Here is an 18,153-nt window from a genome sequence, read left to right as displayed (position 1 = left end):
GTTCTTAGTTTTTTTGACCTGTGGGATAGTGTAATCGTACTTCCTTGTAAAGTATCGAAATCATTACCATATAAAACTGATTCTTACTGAGAAATGCTAATGAAATATGTTAGGGTTTAAACGCTTAAAAACTTCAAGTTGTTGTATTAAGTTCAAGAGAGATGTCAGTAAAACTAATTATTTTTCCTATGGAAGTCCATTCCCAGAATAATCTTCCTTTTCTATACTTTAAAAGCTAAATTGAAACAAACTGATAAATAGCACATTGTTTTGATGTTTGATACATGTCATGTATGGAAAGGTAGGTGTATTTTTCCACTGTAAATTCTATTATGTGGAGACTTGCATCTTTTTAAGACTTTACTGTTTATGGTATTTCTCAGTATTTTAAAGTAAGGAATCTAATTTCACAGAAATTTTACAGAGTTGGAGCCTATTCTCTGTTTTCAACTTTCATTTTGACAGAATGTTAGTTTCAAGTGGTACTTTTTGACAACTGAAAAATATTAGATGGCAGATTTTATAAAAAATTCAGGTTCTGAAGCAAAAATTGTGTGTGTCCTAATGGAAATACTAGGATATGTTCACGCTGGAAGTATGTCACAATTGTCCTGTGGTGTCTTGTAGAAAATGTAAGACTTCCACCCATTCCTAAAGACTGGTGGCTTCTCCTTTCATGGCAGTCAGTGGCATTGTAAATAGTATGAAGAGAGAACATGTATAACCTTAAAGGCTAAATGACATGATAAAGGTAACAGTTTGCATGCACCTACCACCTTTATTTCCTTTGTTTTGCCTCCCAGAACTATGTACTGTGATGAAACTGCAGATGAATGCTCTGGAATTAATGTACATCAGCCCACAGCTTTTGCTCACAAGTTACTGCAGCTCTCAGGTGTCTCTTTCTTCTGGGATGAGTTTCCTGCATCAGCAAAGTCCTCCCCAGTGTGTTCAGCTACACAGCTGGTAAAATTAAGTACTTTCTTGTATCATGTAAATTGATGGATAGAATATATTGTTAGACTAATAGATTAGTTTCATCCTGAAGGATATAGGAATTGAACTTTCTCCTAATCACTTGCTGTTGTTTTGGAGGAGGGGGAAGGAAACATGACTTTAGGACTGAGTAAAATTTAGGATGTGTTGTACCGGAATCTGGTTGAAACTTTAATGTATAGAAGTCCTTTACAGTTCTCTGTTCTGTGGAAACTTGCTCCACTTCTTTGCAAAAAGGCCTAATGTTTCAATTTTACAATCCTTCTTTCTTTCACAGTTATCAATACATGTTTTTAATACCATTGTCAAATTTATATTTGTGTAAAATGATAATTTGTGTGATAAGCTTATTTGAAATGCTTATTTTTCTTTTGGTAAGAAATGGGATATGTTCTTATTCCCTTCTCTATAATGTTTTAAGGCAACTGAACCAAAGCTTTCACCTAGCTGGAATCCAAAAATCATTTATGAGCCACATCCACAATTAACAAGAAACTTGCCAGAAATTACTCCTTCTGACCCTGTGCAGATCAGTAAGCTGATTGGTAGAATGGAGTTGAGCCTGACATTAAAGCAAAACGAAGTACTTCCTGGAGCTAAGGTTAGTCATGCTTTCATTGTCTTTAAATTAATAGTTATGTAGGATTTTATTTTTTCTACTGCATACAAAAAATTGTGAGATTCTCAAGGGAACAGAATCCCCTTAGTTTTGCTGTAGATTCTCTGCATTCAAACCCAACATATTTGTCTAATAAGAAAGACATCTTTACTATGACCAGACAAGTCAATGGCACACTGAATCTGTTCAGAGAGAATTCCTGTATGTTAGGGAGACTGAATTTACATGTTGGAGTAGCTCCTGAGAAAGTTGGTTTGTTTTCATGAAACTCCTGCTGCTGTTCATTTATCTTGTTTTCTTGTAGCGCTATGACTGACTTTGCCTATATATGTGTGGAATGTTTAACTGGATGATTAAAATCACTTGGGTTTTAAAAGGATATAATTTACTTCAGCAATTCCAAGTACCCCTTAAATGGTTAATTAGGTTGCAGCATTATAAAACTAACATGAATATTTCTTCTCAGTAAATCAAATAATAATGCCATATTTAAATGCTACTAATTAAAGTAATACTTTATTTGACTTTTACATAAAGATACAGGAAGCAAAGCAGTTGAAAATAAAGCCCAATTTCTTTTTTAAAGAAGTGTGAGTATATAGGTAAAGTTGTGTAAATATATTCCCCTTGTCTCTAATTTTAAATTGTATAGATATATTCTACAGAAAGCATAAAGTAGAAAAGTTTTTCATGTCCGGCAATTTCTAGTCAGTCTTTATTTGTTTATACAGTTAAGAGTCCTTGAAAAGTGAAATAACATACTTTGTTTGGTATGAAATAGAAAAATCCTGGCTATTGCAAAAGGACAAATAGTTAATGCAGTTAACAACTTTTAATTAATTGATGTCCAGATCTTTCAAAATGTCAAAATTTTTCCAGTTTTATACCCTTAGATGTATCTTAAGATAGCCAGAAGAAAAATGGCAAGGGCAGAGGTGAGAGTAATTTTTGTTTTATAGCTGTTCAGTATAGTAGAATGAAGAGCAGTGGTCTCTGCAAGCTGGGCTTGAGTATAGGCAAAACACTGTTGGTATGTTAAATAACAGCAACATCTGAACTAGTGAATGGATGTAATACTACGTGACAAAATGAAAGGAGGACTTTTTTGATTTATCAGGTAGAGTCCACGCAGATTGGAAAGAACATAGATACACTGCATTGCTTAGTCTAGGTTAAGGGTTTTTTATAATTCTGGAAACTGAATTATGTTAGAACACCTTTGATTAGAATAGGCGTTTCAGGCATGCAAACTGCAAAACATACTGTTTAAGTTCATGTCAAGTATGGGACACTTCAGTAATTTCATTTTCTTCCAACTCTTTCCAAAGGATGGAAAAAATAGTAGGAAAAAGTATACAAAACTAATTGATCATTTGGTTTTCCTCCTTAGGTAAATATTCTCTTAAGGTTTTTGAGCAAAAGTATATTTTCATATAAATGCATTCCACTGCATGCTGCTTTTTTTTTTTCTTCTCTTCCCCCATGGGTGTGGTGGGTTGACCTTGGCTGGCTGCCATACACCCATCCAGCTGCTCTCACTTGTACTTCTCAACAGGACGGGGAGAGAATGTGATGAAAAAGCTCATAGACTGAGATAAAGACAGGGAGACCACTTAGCAGTTATTGTCCAGACTCAACTTGGGGGAAAATAATTGAATTTATTGCCAGTTAGGATGGAGTTGACTGATGAGAAACAAACTAAAAGACCTTCTCCTCATCACTTTTCTTCCAAGGCTCAACTTCTTTGCCATTCTCAACTCTTCTACCTCTTCACTGTGCTGAGCAGTGTGGGGGAAATGAGCAATTGAGGTGTTGTGGCCAGCTCCTAACAGTTCCTCTCTGCTGCTCCTTCCTCCTCAGGCTTTTCCTCTAGTCCAGTGAGCGTCCCTTGGGTTGCAGTCCTTCACAGACTGCTTCAGTGTGGGTCCTCTCCATGGACTACAGTCCAGCAGGATAAATCTGCTCCTGCATGGGTCCTGCATGAACTGCAGTTCCTGATGGGAGAACCTGTGGGTGTGTGGGCTCCTCTCCGTGGGCTGCAACACCTGCCAGGAGCCTGCTCCTGCGTGGGCTCTCCACAGGCTACAGTTTCCTGCAGGTTACATCTACGTGCTGCAGTGTGGGTTTCTGCTCTGGTGTGATCTCTTTCACAGGCTGCAGGGGACTCTCTGCTCTAGCACCCAGATCACCTCCTCCTGCTCCTTCTTTCCTGACCTTGATGTTTTCAGGATTGTTTTTCTTGCAGATTTTATTTCACTGCCCATGCAGCATTTTGCCCTTTCTTAAATACATTTTCACAGAGGCACCACCAGCTTTGCTGATGGGCTCAGCCGTGTCCGGAGGCAGGTCCATTTGAGAGCTGGCTAGAATCAGCACTGCCCAGGATGGGGCAGGCCCTGGTCTCTTAGCACAGAGGCTGCACCTGCAGTGTACCCTGCTGCCAGCACCTTGCCACCTTACACTCAGTACAGTGAGCAATAATCGTGAATGGACCCACGCCTGGGAATATGGGATTCTAGAATTGAGAAATGAATCTATACAAGTCCTTCAGTTAATTTTAGCATGAGCTACTCTCAAAATTTGAGTGGCTTGCTTTGTTGTACATCGTCTCAAATCAATTAGACTTATATAAATATCTCCCTGCTTATAAAGAAGATATGTGAATTTATTCATCTGTATACTAAAGAGAAGTCCTGAAGTGAACCTTTGCCGTTTTTAAGATCTATTACAGAAGGTGTTGACTTCAGTATTTTATAATTAGTATATAATAGTAACTTTATATTGTTGATTAGTTCAGGAATTATTAAAGAAGCAAACCACCTAGCATGTTAATAGTGTTCTTGAATTTTCCTGTTAGGCAATTGTATTGTATTTTAAGCTAATAAATTATCAGTGGCACACCTGCATTTATCCTGCCAGTCTACAGATTGGAAGCAATGCACAAATTTCTAGCTGTCGTTGCGTAGAAGATGAAGATACTGCTGGAATGTCGGTATACTTTGGCATCCAGCATCAAAATCTATTATCAATAAAGTTAACTCAAGATCTCAAGATTTCTAAAGAAAAATTCCTTAAGTGGTCTTTTTTTTTTTTTTAGTTGGATGTAGATGGACAAATAGACTCTGTACATCTATTTCTGTCACCAAGGCAGGTGCATCTTCTGTTGGACATGGTAGCAGCTATTGCTGGACCAGGCAAGTGAACATGCTGTAAATGTTAAATGTGTATTATAGTGGATGAAAAATAAACTTTTCAAGAAAAGTTCCCTCAGTGGAAAAAAAAAATAAATGTGGTGGTAGATTATTATTAATTTCTATCTGATACTAGCAAAATCTTTTGTAGCTCCTCCAGGTACGACTGTGATCAATTTATTGACTTCAGTTGCAAATTGTACATTCTGGTAATGAAAATCTAGGTAACAGCTAAGGGTTGACAAGTGACTCTATAATAGGACAAGAGATGGAAAGTGGTCAGTGGAAAAAATCAGGCCAGATCAATTTTGATTCTTGCAGCTTCTGTTTCATGAGAGGGGCTTAGTGGTCTGGTTCCTTCTCTGTCCTGTGCTTTAGTGACATGCATGGAAAGCATAAATCACACAGTAGTTGAGTTCTTTTGTCCATATTTGCTGAGTAATTAACAGCAGGGGTTTTTTGACTACTGCAGTAGCAGGATGAGGATGTTTTGGTTTGTACACCACCCCCCAGTAATGTAACAACAGTTCTTATTAGGATAGATACTTAATCTTGTTTTTGAGAAGATTTGTTGTCCTGGGTAGATACATCAGTATCATCAGAAGAATGTGAAGTATTTGTTGTACTGGACTTGGTCATTGTTTTTTGGATAACTTGAAAAACATTACATATGGTTTCCCATGTGTCATCTTCAAACCTGAAATTTTAATAATTCCTTAACAGTAAAACATTTAAGAGATTGTGTCCTTAATCCCTAAAGCTGACTGAGAAGAGAAATAGATGCTGATACTATATGTGAACACATTTGCATATATGACCTTAAAATATTTTCTTTAGACTTGAAATTTATGAATGCTAGGGAGAGAGTAGTTTGTTTTGGACAAGTAAAATCTTCAAAACAACAAAATGTATGTATATACACATCTGATATACAACAGATACATACATATACACAGATGTGTATATATACAACAATGGTTGGTTAATTTTCAGATTCAATTTTGAATTCTGTTTGGTATGCTGGTGAGGAAATTACAGTGGCTTTCTGTCCTTTATTTTTAATTCAGAGAGCCTAAGCAGGATAGAATTGTCAAATAAAGATAGGAAAAACCGGCCAATGCAACAGGAAGATGAATATCGGATTCAGATGGAATTGAAACGTTATTTAAGAAAAGAGTCATTATCTGCAGGAGCGTCATCTGAACAAAGCTTCTATGAGACAGAGAGCGCCAGAACTCCTTCTAGTCGTGGCAAGTATAAAAGATGATGCAGCATAGTAAATAACCTGTTAGAGTTATATAAATTGACTGTTCATCTTTGAATCTTACTAACTTACGTATCAGAAGAAATTTGACATAGATTAATTGTATGCTGTTAGTTGTACTGTGGAATAAAAAGGTAATATCTAGTTTAGGTGTCAGGCTAGGCTTGTTTATTTCATTAAAACTGTTCAGTAATCTGTAGGTTACTGTGCAACACGGTAGATACATGCAGTGTAACCTATTTTCAAATGCATGGTTGAAGAAATTAATGCCTTGATTTATATTTTTATTTTAATAATTTTTGCTGCTTATTTTTAATGTGAAAATAGGAACTTTGATTTGTCAAAAGGAGAGTGTATGCATTTATAGAAATTATGCCAACCTGAATAACTGTTCTAGTATTTGAGACTTTTTGCCTCTTTTAAAAACAAAAAATCTGTCCGTAAATACTACTAGTTTCAGTGTCAGTAGAACTTGAAATGTCTGTAAATAATATATTTAGCTGGTTATTCTGTCTAGCAGGTAGATTTTAGAATTTATGAATACATTTCTGTTAAAAATAAATTATTTAATTAGGAAATAACACGATCTATGGTTCTTATTAGAAGAAGAAGTTTTCTTCTCAATGGCTGAAATGGACATGTCTCACAGCCTTTCCTCCCTTCCACCTCTTGGAGACCCTCCAACCATGGATCTAGACTTGTCTTTGACCAGTACATATACAACTACACCAGCAGGATCTCCGCTGAGCACTACAGTGGTATAGTATTAACTATATTTAAAACCTTTTTGAAATTAACACTTTTGTGTGAAACTGTTGTATAAATGTTCTTTACAATATCAAGAACTATTGCAAAATTCTAGGACAATTGAAAATGTTTGGAGCTGATAGTATTCCTTTTCTGCTATGGAAATTGTATTGGGAAGCTTCTCATCTGTTTGGCTACCAAGACAGGAAATGGAATTATTTGTTTTCAAATGCCTTGAAGTTTATACAGGACTCTTTATGTTTTATGTTCTTTTTAATAACTGCATGTTTACCATCTGGGTTTTCTTTTAATATGGACTACACAGGCAATGGCAATAAAAAGTACAAAATAGTTGTATTGCATTATTCCTCAAACAACATAAAAATTATAATGTGGAAATTGCCATCTCTCCCAAATATGTTATGTGCCTAATATTTTGCATAGTGAAGGCCATGGAGAGCAGTTGTGCGTTTTACAGAGAAACAGAAGAATGGGGAGAGAGCAACTTTAGCTTTAAAAATATGTGAGTGTAGACAATCGTAGAAAGTGTAACCCAAAGTAAAGCATAGCTACATTGTTTAGTTGAGCACTAATAGGCTGTGAAATGGCATGTTGATTGTTTATGCATGTACTTTGGTCTTGTTTCTTTATTATTTATGTTTGATGTAACATCTATTTGTCAAATTTAAGATCGTATATATTTCTGTTTTAGCTTCAACCAACTTGGGGTGATTTTCTTGATCGTAATAAACAAGAACTACAACCTCCAAGAGGTTCTTCACTTACAGCCAACATGGTTCACCAGACTTCCTTAAGAAGGACATGTAAGTAAAAATGTTGTTTAGCATTCTGCTCCCTAGATAATTCTGAAAATGAATTGTTATGCAGCAACTTGGTAAAAAGAAATGAAAATCTAAAGTAAGATGACTTTATAAATGTGTTATTGCTGAAAAATTACGTGAACTTAATTTTGTATTTCAGCTATTCCATCCAGATCTGTTTCTGTGGATGAATCCAGACCTGAGCTTCTTTTTAGACTGGCAGTTGGAACTTTCTCAGTGTCTGTACTTCATATTGACCCTTTACCCCCACCTGAAAGTTCACTGAACCTTAACCCATTGACACCAATGGCTCGGGATTTCTTTACCCGAATAGAAAAGATTGAGCCAGTTAAGTTTTCAACAGAAGATTTTCTGTCCTTCCGAGAAGTATTTGCAGAAGCTTGTTCTCATGATCACCTTAGGTATAACTTTGCTTATTAATAAATACAATTAACAAAAATACCTTTTAAGTAAATTTGAATAAAGTAAGTTTATTTTCATAGGAATTGTCACTTAATATTTGAATTGCGTTAGACTTTTTTGTTAATTTCAAAATAGCCTTGAATTTTGACATCTCTTGTCCAAGACTTGTTTTTTTCATAATAAAAAAAGAAAAATGCATAAACATTACAATCAACCTAACTCTTTTCAACAATAGATGAAGTAAACTAGGTACAGTTTCTACCACAGAAATCTAGAGAGTCAGGTATCATTAAGTAAACTGTTTCTTTAGAAATAGCTGTATTTTACAGGACCATCTTACAGGGAATTCTCCTTGAAGGAGCTTGGAGTTTTACATAGTGCAAAATAGTGTATCAGTAAGTTAGTCAACAGTCTTTTTTTCCAGAAGTTTTTACTGTCTCAGTACAGTGTATGAAGTAAAATATTTAATGGTGTATATGTATTTTTCTTATATGTGTAATTTACATTTCATGAGGCATTTTTCTTTTGCATTCTCTATATAAGGATGTTAGACTCCCACCTTTATGTGAACTGCACTGTAAGTTAGATGTCTGAAGTGTTCTTAACAAATTTCTCTATACTGACCATTGCTGAATGTGTGACTTAAGTCAGCTCCATTGTCGTTGTTGCTAAAGCTATAATCTGTTAGAATTTTATCTTATTTTTGAAAAAATTATGGTGGGTTTAATGATTTTTTAAAAGGATTGTAGTGATTCTTTTTTTACCTGTTTAAATCTTGACTTTTCTTAATTTTTATTGTTTTATGCTTCTTTTCCTAATTCATAATTTTCATAATTCAGATTTATAGGTACTGGCATCAAAGTGTCTTATGAACAAAGACAAAGGACTGCCTCTCGAAGTTTTAGTACTGATTTATCCATTGGGGATATGGAGTTCCTGGAATGCCTTTTTTCCACTGACTCTCATTCCATTCAGCCTCATTATACAGAGGTACGTAAAAAAAATATTGGAAGTCCCATAGCAAAGAAAAGTTTATAACTGAGAATGCTAGATTTTAAAATGGTTGGAAGTTAAATTTTTTTTGGAGTATGTTATGGTTTTAAAAGGCCACACTTTAATTGCAAGCTCAAATAGCGAAGCAACCAATTGTCACACCTGACAGCAATAGTGTTAAGTAGCCAAATTTGGCTAGTTTCCTTCTTTTATAAATATGCTGAATAACAGTTTGGGAAGTAGAGTAAATGTTCTCCAAGAACTAACTGGTGGGAGTTGAGCGATGTGAAGGTTTCTCTGGGTGATGATTAGTCTTCCAGCTCTTCTAATGGTCAGAGACATCCAGTGAAGTGGCTGAATAAGTGGATTGAGTAAGCTGGGCTGGAGCTTTGTTTGTTGACTTGAATGTAGGTTTACCTACTGTCTGTTCTAGGTCAAATGCCATAAATATTTTTCCCTGTGGCAACTTTTTCCTCCTTATCTATTAAGTATTTTTAACTCTATTTTATTCTAAAGCTGCTGACATTTCATTCTGAAGAAGGAAATGATTCTCATGCTATGCCATGCCTTCAGCTTCATTATAAGCATTCAGATAATAGAGGACCTCAGGTAAGGTGGGAGGTTAAAAACACCAAGTCTCTGTATAATAGCCTTTGTCTAATTTTGTTCATTTTAACAGAAGGCTATCTTTCTTGTAAAACAGTTCTTAACTCTTGATTATTATCATTTGTTTCACTCAGTTGGTTTTAAGGATTTTAGTGCTTTTCCTCTTTGTTTTCAGGGTAGTCAAGGGAGACTCAGTTCTGTTCCGCAGAAGGCAGAGCTACAAATAAAGTTAAGTCCAGTGTTTTGTGAGCTGGATATTAGTATTGTAGACAGATTAAATTCCTTACTTCAACCACAGAAACTAACTACAGTGGAGATGATGGCGTCTCACATGTATGCTTCTTACAACAAGCACATAAATCTGGTAAGTTAAAAGTGGAATTGATTGATAGACTTGCTGATTTTTTTTGCAGGAGGAAGACAGGATTGCACTAAGCCCAAGATTGCTGATTCTGATTGATTTGTGGTGGTTGGGTTTTTGGTTTTTGGTTTTGGGTATGTCTGGGGGGTGTTTTGTTGTTTTTTGTTGGTTTTTTTTTTTTTTTTTTTCTGATACAGAAGGGTAGACACCTTATGTAGATACTAATTTTGGATTCAGTGATTGTATGCTTGATAACACACCTAAAGACTATGGTAGTTGCTTCACAAAGTGCATAAATGTCTCTGGACAAAAAAAGAGGAATCTTGACTGTCTAATCCCTAATCTGTCCCATCATGCTCTCCAGCAGTTGATACAAACTGTTGATGACAATTCCACTTCTATATTGAAATACTCAGGTGTTAGTCAGCCCAGTTGCCTCTGCTGTGCCTTACCTGCTTTTGGGGTAGGTAGTAGAAAGGATGGGGAACGTATGCATTGCATTCTAGTGATTGAGGACCAACAGAAGAAGTGGGAGCTTGTTTGTCTTGGTTCAGGTTGTCAGCAGGATTTAAGTGTTAGTATAATTAGCTCAATAATATAAAACTTGAAGGCTTTTCTTGAAATACATGAGGAAGGATTAATGCAACTAACTGATTTTCTGCACAGCAACAAGTATCTTCATGTAATTTTATCGCTGCATTGACTGATTACAGAAAAATTAGTCTTCAAAACTTATTTAAGAGAATCCTCATTTAAAAAAAATTTAAGACATCAGTAATTTCTATCTGTTGTGATCTGAAAGTTTGGTTATTTTCAATGATGGCCAGCAATAAGCTATGTTCAGGGAGGTTTTGAATGACACATCAGTGATAGGATCTGGAAGCCATGATTTACTGAGATGGGCTAATATCTATGATAGTAGTTCCTGCCTTCTCAACAATAGCATTTTTCTAAAAAAAATGAGACGTGATACTTCCGAACTGCAGCTGAGTATTGTTTGGTACACTCACTCTCTCATTAAAAAAATGGCTAACCTGCAAATACTTCTAAGTAGAAGCTTAAAAGCACCCATAAAAGGAAAATATCTGAAGAGTAATAATAATTGGTCCTAATATGTTTTGGTCCTAATGTGTTTTCTCTGATACATGAAAAATTAATGTCTCTCATTTTTAGATATTACATTATCAAAAGCTTTCCCCATAGTAATTTTTAGTGCTATTACTTCTAATTTAGGTTGTTTTTGGTTTTTTTCTTTGTTTTTTAGCATAAAGCATTTACTGAAGTTTTTCTGGATGATTCACATACTCCTGCAAACTGTAGAGTTTCAGTTCAAGTCACTGCTCCAGCATTAAATCTCTCTGTTCGCTTCCCAATACCTGACCTACGGTCAGATCAGGAACGAGGACCATGGTTTAAGAAATCGCTTCAGAAGGAGATTCTTCATCTTGAATTTACAGATGTGGAATTTAAAACTGAGTTTATAGGAGGGTCAACTCCAGAACAAGTTAAATTAGAACTTACCTTTAAAGAGCTAACTGGTAAGAACGTTAACATTATATTAAAATACTCCTTGTTTTCCCAGATATTATGTAGTTGAAAAATTGTCCTCTTGTATGGTTTAACACAGGGGAGTGTCTTTCCACCTGAATTTTGGAGCAGATCTCTCTGCTGCAGTTTAGGTTCTGTGCTAAGTATCAGCATAACTCAAAATAATACTGCTAGGAGGAGAAGCTAATATATGTAGGTGTAGTGCTTGCATTTTTGTTTTTGAAATCTAAACTAGTATTTCTGCTGGTGGTTTGTTGTTGTTGTTACATTGTTATACCAGTTTGTTTCAATTAAGGGTATCTGTCGTCTTGATCATGGTGTTAGGGTAAGTTTTGTAGATTTGTAGAGGGATAGTACAGATACACAAACTAGGAATCTCAAGTCTAGAAACGAAGTGAGTGATGTCCTAAATGATGTCACTGAGAAAAATTTAATAGTTTTATGCCTCTAATATCTTTCAAAGTAATAAATCCATGAGACTGGTTTATATGTGCAAACTTCTCTGCTGATTTGTCATTCTGTGTACTTTTCAAGGCTGTGTCATTATGTAGTGGTGCTGTAACTGTAGATATCTATGTATTAGAAGCATTTGGCTTTCTGGATGCTGCTAGCTAGAAGATAATCTGAAATTTTTGTTTCTAAAAATTTGTATTTAATTTTTGGCAGAGAAGATGACTAAACTTTCTTAAGTACCTTAGTAATAACATTTACAAGTTATCCTGTTGGACTCCAACCTGAGGAGTGGGCACCTGAAGTTAGCAGCTGTCATTCCTGTGTTAATTTTTTAAAAAATATTTTTCTATTCAGGTTCATTTGAAGAAGATAATGCAGAAGCACCAGTAAAGTTTTTTCAAGTGTCCGGTGGCATAGATGGAGATATAACATCATCATCTGACAGTTTTGACTGGCCTCGGTAAAATAATGTTTTGTTTCTTAATGCAAGTTGTTTGGATTTTTATGAAGTACTATTTTTTTTCTTTTTTTTTATTTTAATGCAGACTGCCTGTGTGGTAAATGCTTTAAAATAATTTGCAAAGAAAGAATATGTAGCTATTGAAAAAGAAACAAAACCTAACTCCTACATTTATAGTAATACAAGATGTTTTAATCTATAATGGTTTCTGCCTAGACTTGAGTAAATTTCCATGAAGGTCTACTAAATGATTAGAGACTTAAAACTTTCTCCCACTTTTGGGGGTTTTTGCCACTTTTTACTTTTTCTCCTGCTTTTACTTTTCAAGACTGAATACTAAACAAAAAAAAAAATCTCAGTTGAATTTTGCACTAGAATATTAATATAAGCTGGTATAAAGCTGTAACAACAATAAGGGTCATTATTTTGTGACTGAATTATTGCAGCTTATATCACATGTAAGGCAACACAGTACTTCAGAGTTACTGAACAGAAGGACCTAACATCTGTGGCATGTAATAAGATGTTTAAAGAGGCAATTCTTGATTTGCCTCTTTTTGATTTTTTTTTTTTTTTTTTTTTTTCTTTTGCCACAAAATGTAGTGGCTTTCTGACAGCATGTTTGTATGTACATTTTTTTCAGCATGGTATATTATAATGATACCGATTTTTCTAAAACTGGGTGTATGTAATGTACTAAGTCATGTAGCAGAGCATTTTTTAATAGCTGTTGGTGATGTAATGATACAAGCATTGTTCTGGGAGAGCGCTAGGTTTTTCTTAGATGACCTGATGGTTCCCTGATGGAATTGAGAAAAGCAGACACTAACCTTTTCACCTGATGGTGGTTCTTCCATGTCCCTTTGTGCCTATAAGTTTGGGGTTTTTTCTTAATGATATCACTGTGTCTAATAAAATATGTTACTGTCTAATAAAAAAATCCTTGGTCTTTTTGCTATTTAAGTCTGTTGTGTATTTAATGGCCAGTTAGTAGAGCTAGGGGACATGTGACTGGGCATCTATATAAAAATTCTAAGCATCTCTAATGGCTTATTCTATATAACTTCTCCAATGTCAGGATTGTATTGAAAATAAACCCCCTGGCTGTGCACTCTATTCTGGAAAGGATAGCAGCTGAGGAGGAAGAAGGTGATAATAACTTTCAAGAGGAAGAAGAAGGAGGGTCTCATTCTTTGAAGGATGTCTGTGATATTAGAAGACCAGAGCCTTCTCCTTTTTCTTCTCGTAGGGTCATGTTTGAAAATGAAGAGGTACTATGAAATTTTGTTACTGATTTGTGCTTATGGTAGACAAAACTATATATTCTCACTACTTTATATGTATCTTTTGGCTTTTGTTTGTTTTTTTGTTTTTAACTTGAGAGGGACTTTTTCTTTTTTTTTTTTTTCAGATGGTGATGCCAGGAGATGTAGTTGAAATGACCGAGTTTCAGGATAAAACAATTAGCAATTCTCATTATGTACTGGAACTCATGTTACCAAACGTTCACTTAACGCTACCAAACAAAAGCTTTTATGAAAAACTTTACAATAGGCAAGTATGGTAATTGTTTTGCTTGGTTATCGTGACCTGTACTTCTAGTTCTGTACTCACTGTTGATAAAAGCAATTGAATAAGCAGCTACAGCAGGAGTTCATTTGTATAGTTTTCTAAGAACATAAAATGCTATATAAATATTCTTCCAAGTTAACATCAGAGACACCACTGTGTCGTATATCTGATAGGTGCCATAGCAACCAGCTGCTAAAAAGTGTTTGGCAGATTTTGTGAATAAAGGCTAAAGTTAAATAGTTAATATCTCAACAGACACAGACTCACTTGAAGTCGTAAGAACTAATGTTTCCTGCAACGTTGTTTGAAAATTTATGTGATCAAAAAAGCATTTTGTCACCCCTCCTCCAACCTACTGAGCTAATTATACACCTACTAATAGAGGTACTTTTGTCAATGTCAGATGTTAGACTTTGATATGTGCATACTATAATTACAGAAAAAAGTTACTTTTATTACTCATTGCTTTTACTCATGAATATGTTATTCTTTCTTGTGCTCTTGAACATTTTTATTTTGTGTTTATGAAATCTGGAATCTGTTATTTGAAGTTTACAAAGGAAATACTGCTTGACTGACCTTATATTATTAAGTGGGAATATAGTAATATATTTTTGTATAATGATAATCTCTTTCTTCCTAGGATCAGCAACGATTTGTTGTTGTGGGAACCCACAGCTCCATCTCCTGTAGAAACATTTGAAAACCTTTCTTATGGTGTTGGACTATCTGTGGCCAGCCAGCTCATCAACACTTTCAGTAAAGACAGCTTCAGTCAATTTAAATCTGCAGTTCATTATGGTAATACACTTATTAAATAATCTATAACTATAGTGATTTAAAAGCATAATTGGCTGAAGTGATTAAGCTGACAGAGGAAAGACTTTTTAGACTTATAAGAATGGATTTATTTAAACTAGGAAGAAAAAACATAGATTACTGTTTACATAAGTAAAATAAGTGAAATTGAATCACATTACTGATGGAAAAACAAGTTATTGGCATAGTATGCGTACTAGTTAGTTGCTTTTCATTTTATCTATTAGATGATGAGAGTGGGTCTGAGGAAGAAACACTACAGTATTATTCCACCGTTGATCCAAACTATCGTTCACGCAGAAGGAAAAAACTTGACTCTCAGAATAAGAATGCACAAAGCTTTCTGTCTGTTCAGCTAAATGTGACACATGGATTAGTGTCAGTCTTCACAGATGTAAAGGTGAGAAACTGGGGCTGGAAAAAGTTGTTCTGTTGATTTGACCGTGGGATCCCCTTCATGCTGTATGTACTGTTTTTGGAAGGAACACGTGTTTACAACAGTAACTCTGTAATCTTCATACTGTTGTACTGTAACTAGACAGTAATGCAACACAGTATTTTACTGGTTCTGTTTGATTTTTTTGAGAATAAGTAAATGCAAACAGTAAAATATGTATTGGTAGGAAGCGTTGTGTTAGTTCAGGCTAACTGCAGCAAACTCAGCAAACAATTGTATCATTTCTGTTCTTCAGCAGGATGATGGAAGTACACTGGAAGGAAAATACGGCGAATTCTGGTTTGAGTTCAACAGTGGGTCACTTTTCAGCGTGACTAAATATGAAGGCTTTGAGGACAGACACTATGTGTGCGTCCATTGTAGCAGCCTCAATTTGTATCATCAAGGTAGGGTTAGGGTTGAGGTGGCTTTGGGGCTAAATTTGATATGAGATAAACTTGGTTTTTTTAGAATGCTGTCTTTTTTCCCCCCCCTACTTGTGATCATGTATCATTTTAGCACAGTAGATTTAGTTCAGGGCTAATGCTCCTAAATACTACAGTAATACCACTTCATGATAACTGTATTTACTTAGTTACAGTTTAGATCAAACTTTCATTGGCAGCTGCTGGTCTTTAAAGATATTCTGGTCCTTTGGCAATTTGACTGTGCAGCTTGTTCTTTATTATGAAAGTACACACTTCCTACATATTATTGGCTATTTAATTTTAAAAGGTACATATTACCAGTGGCTACTGTATCTTTCCTGGTTAGCTAGTTGTTGTCAGCAGGTGAACAGTTTTAAGTTGACTATATAGTTTTTATGGCTGGTAACCCCCATGTAGTCAAACCTTTTAAGGTTTTCCCTTCAAATGTCTCTGAATCAGTGGTAGTCAAGTTAATGGATTTTCAGTGCAAGGGTTAATTATTGTGTGTTTAGCAGTTAACCTGCACCATTTCATAAAACGAAAAGGAGACACGTAATCCTGTCAGTCCATGTAACCCATAGGATATTTCTGTCCTTTATTTCAACTTTGCCATTTTTGGGGGTAAATAAAAAACCCCTATAGTCACATTGAAGACTTTAGCTAGAACCATGGTTTTAAATACTGGATCACCTGTAACCTCCCCTGCACAGTTTCTGGTTGTCAGTGTGCATGACTAGCTTTGGTAGTTAAAATAATTTCAGTGCATTAAACATAAAAAGGATTTTTCATAACTCTTTCTCAGTAACAGCTTTGAAACACAAGATGGCTCATTTTAAAATCTCTTGCAGGTATGGTAGAAGGGGTCGTCCCTTCCTCTGAAGTACGACTGCCCAGCACAATACGTCCCCATTGGTTAGAACCTACTATTTGTTTTTCTGAAGAAGATGGTCTTAGCAGGATCACTTCAGATGGTGTAGGAGTAGATTGTCCAAGTATGCTGACTGTTGCAGTCAAAATCCAATCAGATAAGATAGAGAGCAATACAAAGGTTTGTGTTTTTAAATTTGTGCTTTTCTAATTTGTGTTACTTCAGCTTATATGGAAGCATCTAAATGTGGGGTTACAAGAATTATAGATGAAGAAACCATATATTTGAGCTGTTCATTCTCAAACTGTAATTTTCTGTTAAAAATTTTTGCGCACCTTGTAAAATTTACATATCAGCATAATTTACTAATTCTGCCAGTGCTTCACTTTGATCATGCCATATTTCTTTCCTGAATGCATTTCTTGGCTGGTTGACCTTTTTCATGTTTTTCTTTCGTTGAGTTTTAATCTGTTGCCAAACCAAGGAAAAACAAATATAAAGCGTTAAAAGCTTTCTGCTCGGCTTATGAGCAGTGTCATCTAATAGGCAGCCTTTGTTTACCTATTTGGAGCGGTACTGGTAAAGGAGTGGTGTGTTTGGCTTTGACAGGAACATTCATTAGCATGGCTAAAGCATGACCTCTTAGTTGGCACAGTGGTGACAGACAGGTTGGTAGAGTTATCTAGAGAAGGAATCTGTGGACCAGCACGATGTCACAGGGGCTCACTTGACTCAGACTTGAACAGCGTTAAGAATGAACTCCATGGGGTTGGTACTCCTGGTGTGTGCTGGTGAATCCCAGAAAGAACAGGTAGCCTCCCTTCCTATTACCACCACAAAATTGTCTTTTCTAAACTATTCTGTTACAGAAAGTGTTAGACTTTCTTCATTTCTAGACACGTGGAGATTCTGGGAGCAAAAGGATGACTATTTAATAATCTAGTTGTCAAATAGCTACATGTATTTCATGTAAACTAACTCATGCAACTTTCTTGTACAGGAATTTCTAGTCGCTGTTGGACTAAGAGGAGCCACCCTTCAGCACAGAGTACTGCCTTCAGGTTTAAGCTGGCATGAACAGGTCAGGCTTCTACAGTTTTCTCAACTACATCTTCCATTTCAGCCTCACTGGTTAACAACTGCTTTAAGTATCAAACTAAACCTTGATGGAAGAATCTGTACTATGCAGTGTCTTGGGTTACTCTTCATGTTCTTTCTTGTCTCTGTTTGAGACCTTCGACAGACTGTAATCTTGCTCCTAAATTATTTGTGCATTCATTTGTTATAGTTTCTCTCATCATCCTAAATCTCTGCCCACAACATGTCAGATGTCAGGGAGGTTCTGGGGTTTTTGGTGTTGTGGGGTTTTTTGGGGTTTTTTGTTTGTTTGTTTGTTTGTTTGTTTTTTTCTTGTTTTTTTTTTCTTAAATTCAGATGGAAAATCTCAATAGTCCAACACTATCCAAGTACTTGGGTAATCCTTGATGTAAAAGAACACCCTCAAACCAAAAAAATGTGCTAGTTGCAGCAGTGAAAGCATTTCTTTAT

The 18,153-nt window shown here is 35.5% G+C and overlaps 1 protein-coding gene across 3 annotated transcripts in view; it reads left to right on the top strand.

Moving 5' to 3' along the window:
- The window catches only part of ATG2B (autophagy related 2B), a 48,618-nt gene that overhangs the window by 7,908 nt on the left and 22,557 nt on the right, over window positions 1–18,153 (top strand). For 2 of the 3 annotated variants that reach the window (XM_074908611.1, XM_074908613.1), the window contains exons 5-23: window positions 804–966; window positions 1,418–1,597; window positions 4,713–4,809; window positions 5,874–6,056; window positions 6,674–6,828; window positions 7,530–7,641; window positions 7,799–8,060; window positions 8,901–9,051; window positions 9,571–9,663; window positions 9,836–10,024; window positions 11,286–11,559; window positions 12,377–12,482; window positions 13,561–13,753; window positions 13,894–14,036; window positions 14,698–14,855; window positions 15,101–15,273; window positions 15,566–15,716; window positions 16,586–16,785; window positions 17,606–17,686. In XM_074908611.1, coding sequence (XP_074764712.1) covers window positions 804–966; window positions 1,418–1,597; window positions 4,713–4,809; window positions 5,874–6,056; window positions 6,674–6,828; window positions 7,530–7,641; window positions 7,799–8,060; window positions 8,901–9,051; window positions 9,571–9,663; window positions 9,836–10,024; window positions 11,286–11,559; window positions 12,377–12,482; window positions 13,561–13,753; window positions 13,894–14,036; window positions 14,698–14,855; window positions 15,101–15,273; window positions 15,566–15,716; window positions 16,586–16,785; window positions 17,606–17,686 — 3,064 coding nt within the window. Of the gene's footprint in view, window positions 1–803; window positions 967–1,417; window positions 1,598–4,712; window positions 4,814–5,873; window positions 6,057–6,673; window positions 6,829–7,529; window positions 7,642–7,798; window positions 8,061–8,900; window positions 9,052–9,570; window positions 9,664–9,835; window positions 10,025–11,285; window positions 11,560–12,376; window positions 12,483–13,560; window positions 13,754–13,893; window positions 14,037–14,697; window positions 14,856–15,100; window positions 15,274–15,565; window positions 15,717–16,585; window positions 16,786–17,605; window positions 17,687–18,153 lie in introns of all 3 variants that reach the window. The other variant, XM_074908612.1, reaches the window with a different exon arrangement.

Source organism: Athene noctua, chromosome 6 (assembly GCF_965140245.1).
Source record: "Athene noctua chromosome 6, bAthNoc1.hap1.1, whole genome shotgun sequence".
In the NCBI taxonomy this organism is placed as follows: Eukaryota; Metazoa; Chordata; class Aves; order Strigiformes; family Strigidae; genus Athene; species Athene noctua.
This window is presented reverse-complemented; position numbering and strand designations above follow the sequence as displayed.